The 6000-nt window shown below is 37.4% G+C and overlaps 1 protein-coding gene across 2 annotated transcripts in view; it reads left to right on the top strand.

Annotated features, from left to right (window-relative positions):
• Positions 1 to 695: 695 nt before the first annotated feature.
• Positions 696 to 6000, top strand: part of LOC122561198 (factor VII-activating protease-like) — a 47706-nt gene continuing 42401 nt past the window's right edge. For both annotated transcript variants that reach the window (XM_043712768.2, XM_043712767.2), the window contains exons 1-2: positions 696 to 834; positions 1774 to 1792. In XM_043712768.2, coding sequence (XP_043568703.1) covers positions 763 to 834; positions 1774 to 1792 — 91 coding nt within the window. In that variant the 5' untranslated portion in view covers positions 696 to 762. The remainder of the gene's footprint in view (positions 835 to 1773; positions 1793 to 6000) is intronic.

Here is a 6000-nt window from a genome sequence, read left to right as displayed (position 1 = left end):
TTATGGCAAAAACTTTCTGGTACTAAAGGGATCATTTTAACTTTGATCGATGGTCATGTTGAATTATCTACCTCCATCCAAAAATCCTTTCCATTGAAGTTAGTGTAAAAAAAAGTTAGGATGGATAACAGCCTATTTTGAATTACTCTTTTTACATTACCATCCACAGTTAAAGAGGCCCTCTAGAATAGAATAGACCAGAAAGTGCTGGAGAAACTCAGCAGGTCTGGTAGCAGCTATAAAGAGAAAAACAAAGTTAACTTTCCAAGATCAATATGGCTCTTCTTTTCCAAGTTACTCGCAGCCATTGTGTTATAAGCGTTTCAAACCACTTTCCTCCAGAGAACAATAATGGAAGAAAAGCAAAGACAAAATAACTGAATATAATTGAATTACTCAGTCTGTACGCTGAAATCATAGTTACACCAATTTAAGGAGATAAATTCTACTTTTTAATTTATGTTTTTGATGACAATAAAGCAACAGTTGCTAAATATGTACTTTAAATAGGACATTTGTTAAGAAATAGTCCATTTGAAGAGTTTCTTTTTACCTTTATCGTTATGTATTCAATGATATTAATTTCAAGTCTTTTTGCCATTTTTACCAAAGCCAATGCTTTTTGCCTCCTTAAATTATCTATGTTTGAAGACTGGTTAATAACTTCTAGTCTGTTCATATGACCCTGCTCGTGCGTTGTAATATAAATAGCAGAAAGTCAAATGTCCAGAGTGAAGCAAAGCACTTTCAAATCTTTGAAATATGCCAAAAGCAATAGTTTGGTCAACTACCAGGTGCTTTTTCATCTGGCTGGCGGTGTTACTGTCGTACTCTGTAAGTAAGCACTTTTTACGTAGCTTTAAAATGTATGAGTGCTATTTTTTGATGAAAGTAGAAGCACAAAAACAGTAGTCGCAGGAACTGGTTTTCTGGATGCACTACACCAGGTCTAAAATTGTTACACATAACTTTCCAGTTTCAATGGTATCGTTAAAGCTGTGCACATTGTAAAACTTAATTTATCCACTCACTAAAAAAGCCATTGATGAAACATTTCTTCCATTATGCGTTTTTTTTTCTCCCACCACCAACTCCCCACCCCTCCCCCCTAAATTAATTACTGCGCACATTCCCTGGCCTGTTTCCTCTTGATTTCTCTGCTCAGTAAACTCCTATTCTTTCCATTAGGCCTCTGGATTGCAAGATATTGTTTACTTGCAATGGGCAAATGATGTCATGCTGCTTTAATAGTTCCTGCATACAGCCTATTCCCATATACTTTTTTATAGCAGTAATAAAATCAATGTTGTGGAGGCAAGCTTTACTAGAATCAGCTGAAATAAATTCACAGTAATTGCTCAATGTATATAAAGGCATTGCAAATAATTTATTTCTCCTTTAATTAAAATGGTTTGTCTTAAAGGGGCATTGTCCGTACTGAGACTTTGTTTACAAAAATGTTGTTGAATCATTGATAAACACAACGGTGTAATTGCCGACACAGTGATGTCATTATGTTATTACATCAATCGTTCCATCTCACCGTGAAGACATTTAAACTGTAAATGGAGAAATCTACACTGCTGTCTTTTAAACACTAATCAATGTAATTTAGACTAGAGTATGAATCTACTTTAAATAGCAAAGTTTTCTCAGTGGAATGTTCCAGAGACTTAACTTGTCTGGAAGTTTCCAAGTCACACATTTCAAAGTTATGAATGCCCCTTTGTACGTTGCAGTAGATTCATGTATAACATTTTTTTCTCTCCACAGAAAGTCTGCAGTGACAATGGTGAGTGTTCCTTTCCTAAAAAAACTAACATATATAGTGTGTATTTAACATTAAAGTTCTGTTTAATGAACAGCTGCCAATTGATTGACAATGAACCTGTGCAATGCACATTGTTTGGATAATACTTGCATTGAGATATAAAGTAGAAATGCAAAGTATGTATAGATGGGAATTTTTACAGCAATTTAATAGAGTTTTAAATGGGTCAACATAACAGGTCTGGAGTTGAATATTTTGCCATTTTCTGACTGATAAGTTTTCAAAAGTAATTCACTCTTCCAGTTAGTAGCTGAAAGAATAACAAAACAAGATTTTACAATTTAAGACTTTAGCTGTAACAAAAGGCAAGACGCCTTACTGACTAAATGATATTATCTCAGGCAATTTATATTTCAACCCATAAAACAGAGTGTTTCCTTTTTACTATTATCTCAAACAAAAAGGAACTTCACAGACATTCTATATACTGTCCTTTAAGTAGACATTTAATTTACTCAGAATCAGTCTAAGGATATTACTGCATAGAGTCATACATCATGGAACAGATTCTTCAGTCAAGCAGTCAATGTCAAACATCATCACAAATGTATCCAAATGTCTTTTAAATGTTGTAACTGTACCCACAACCATCCCTTCCTCAGGAAGATCATTCCACACATGAACCATCCTGTGTGTAAAACTTTTGCCCCTCATGTCTTTTTTTAAAATCTCTCTCCTCTCTAACCTTTAAAATGTGCTGCCTAGTCTTGGAATCCCTCTTAACTCCTAAGAGGTTACTTCTATTGTTTTGCTTTCTCTGCTTAAATTGAAGTTGTCTTTCTTTCCTTTAGACATTCTTCAACTCGCATAAGCAACTTATGAGATTTTTCATTATTACAAGCTTGAATGTTTTTATTGTTAATATATCCTTCATCTTTACAATGTTACTTTGGGTATTTCTATCCTTCAACTTTTGCATCACATGTGCCATCTTCTGATAATCATTGGTCTTAGACAGATAAATTTGTCTCTTTGTCCAGTGTGACACTATCCACATCAATCTTCACCCTAGTTTCTTCTAAAGGATTCCTTCTAACTACCATTGTTTTCATGACTTGGTGCCCATACTCAATCCATGTTCTAAAATTCCACAAATTCTACTTGATCCATGATATTTTGTCCGGCCTCATTTTTCTATTTTTGTAGTGCTCTAATTTAGAACTTACTGGGTTTTAAAAAGAGAATTGAAGGACTTGTTTTCCCAACACATGGCTCTGCTTGGCCAACAGGAAGTAGCTAGCAGAGTTTCTGATGAATGGCGCAGTTTCAACATCAGTGAACAATGCTCTAATTCTTCATCTGTGCTACTAGTCCAGATGTTCTGAAGACCATATTACAGCTCACTAAACTGAAATTGCCAACCATAATGTTTCTCAGTGAGCACAAAGCATAAATCAACAGCCTTACATAAGCCAACATTTAAAATATGCTTTTTGAGATATGTATGACTCTGACTAAAATGTCTCTATTCTTCCTTGTTCTGAGAAAGTGCTCAAAGAACTTTTCTTTCAACGGATGCATTAAATATGGTGATAACAATCCTTCCACAATGCTAATAGAAACAAAACAGCTGCAGATGCTGGAATCCAATATAGGCAAGCAGGAGGCTGGAAGAACACAGCAAGCCAGGCAGCATCAAGAGGTGCAAAAGTCAACCCTTCAAGGAAGGTTACACTGGAAACGTTGACTTCTCCACCTCCTGATGCTGCCTGGCTTGCTGTGCTCTTCCAGCCTTATGCTTATCCACAAGGCAAAGAGACAGGGAATTCCAAGGTATTGATTCAACCATTAACAAGAGATGGTACAAAATATCCAAGTCAGGATTATACGGGAGGAACCTGATGATGTTCGATTAACATTGCTGCTCTTATTCCTTTTGGTAGTAAAGTCACAGGGTAGGCATATCTCTATCATGGTGCTGATAAGTTCAACCCCAGACTGAGCATCAGTAAGCAGGCTATTGGTGCATAGCTGTTGATGTGGTTTTCTCGCTGTTTATTTATTATGGTTACTGTGACACATTCTCAATTCCAATTTATTATTCAATGGTGCTTCTTCCACCAAGCAATAATACCTCCATTTGTTTAAAATTTATAATCACGGGGAATGGAAATATCTGGAACCACAGCAGGTTGATATAATACATGCCTTGTCCTGTACACAAATACACTTTAGATTAGATTCCCTACAGTGTGGAAACAGGCCCTTTGGCCCAACAAGTCCACACCAACCCTCTGAAGAGTAATACACCCAGACCCATTTCCCTCTGACTAATGCACCTAGCACTATGGGCAATTTAGCATGGCTAATTCACCTGACCTGCACATCTTTAGAATGTGAAAGGAAACCGGAGCACCCGGAGGAAACCCACACAGACACAGGGAGAATGTGCAAACTCTACACAGACAGTCGCCGAGGCTGGAATTGAACCCGGGTCCATGGCACTGTGAGGCAGCAGTGCTAACCACTGAGCCACCATGCTGTGCCATTGGGTTATTCATATTGATTTTATGCACAGTGCATTAGGCAGTCTGTTGTGAGAAGTGGACATAACATTTCAATTAGTGTGATTCAGTTCAACAATAAATACAAGCTTGTTGTATGGATTCAATTACTTAATGATAGGTCTATTTTCAGAGCAGCTAATAACATAACCTACCAAATTAGGGAGGTTTTATAAAGAGAGAAAGTGGAAGAAAGGAGTAAGAGATTAGGTTACGCTTAGTTGGGAATGGCAGACAGACTATCCAGACTGTTCCACTGATCAGAAATGAATCCTTCCAGTTGCTAACAAATAACTTGAAACAGCTTCAAATGAGGAGACTTGTGTTCAAGTCCTACCCACTCTCGAGGTATGTAAAAACATCCCCAAACAAGTTGGTTCGAATATATCTCAAACAAGGTGGACTTCACATTGAACGGGCTTCAGTCACATCCTGACTAAAAGTTCCAGAAATAAGAGGACCTTAGAAATATGATTGTGCCAATAAATGAGAGGACTGGGGCTGGTTTGTGACAGTGTTGACCCAAGCAAATCGGAATCTTGGTTTCTTCTCAATTTGGCAGGAGTCAAATGTACAGCCAGTACTACCTATGCAATTGGAGTTGTGTATCTTTCGGGGAATGAGAATTGGGGCATTTCTGATGCTACTTAAATATAGACTTAAAGGAGAAGCAAAGACAAGAGGGAGGCATTTGTTCATGGAGAAATAGGTTTTTAGAGGACACCATAAAATTGGAATCTGACTTGGATTCCTTGGTGCAGGCAAGAGCATGAGGGTGAAATTCCACTTTGAACGAAGCCCTGTAGGTCCCACCTCCATGAATAATGAGAAGACCTCTAAGAAGAGGTTAGCCCTCAGGACATGGCTACAATGCCAAAAGTGGTTCAGTGATCTCACTGGAGTTGTTTACGTAAAAATTAGTGCTCTCTTACCATCTGCTCAAACTTCCCAGTATACACACGGCACAGCTCTCCCCTTCACTTTCCACACCACACCTTTATGCCACACCATGTAGGAGCTTATGGTATTGAGGGCGATGTATTAAATTGGATTGAAGATTGGTTAAAATACAGAAGACAGAGAGTGGGATTAATGGGGTCTTTTTCAGGTTGGAAAGATGTAACTAGTGGAATCCCACAAGGACCAGTTCTAGGACCTCAATTATTAATGACCTGGAAAATAGTGAAGTATAATATGTATCTAGACATGCTAATTACATAAAAATAGGTATAAGGGCAGATAGAATATAAGGAAACTGCAAAGGAATATAGATAGGTTCAGAAAGTGGACAAAAGCTTGAGAGATGGAGTTTAATGTGAGAAACAATGAGTTCATGCAGTTTGTTAGGAAGATTCAAAAGGCCGACTATTATTTACATGGAAGACTCCAAAAACATACAGCTCAATAGGGTCTGGGTGTCCTTGTGCATGAAACAAAATAAAAGTTAGCTGCAGATGTTATGTAAATTACTTTGTAAGTAATTTAAAGAGGCGTATAGAATTTTGTTCTTTATTGCTGTGGAGTTGGAATTTGAAAGCAGTCTTGTTAACATTATACAGGGTGTTGGTGAGGCCGCACCTGGAATACTGCATACAGTTTTGGTCCTCAGATTTTGAAAAGGTTATACTAGAGACAGTTCAAATGTAAGTCATTAACCTGATTCAT

This window comes from Chiloscyllium plagiosum, unplaced genomic scaffold (assembly GCF_037043375.1).
Source record: "Chiloscyllium plagiosum isolate Xiang-an unplaced genomic scaffold, Cpla_swu_hap1 HiC_scaffold_22, whole genome shotgun sequence".
NCBI classification, from domain to species: domain Eukaryota; kingdom Metazoa; phylum Chordata; class Chondrichthyes; order Orectolobiformes; family Hemiscylliidae; genus Chiloscyllium; species Chiloscyllium plagiosum.
This window is presented reverse-complemented; position numbering and strand designations above follow the sequence as displayed.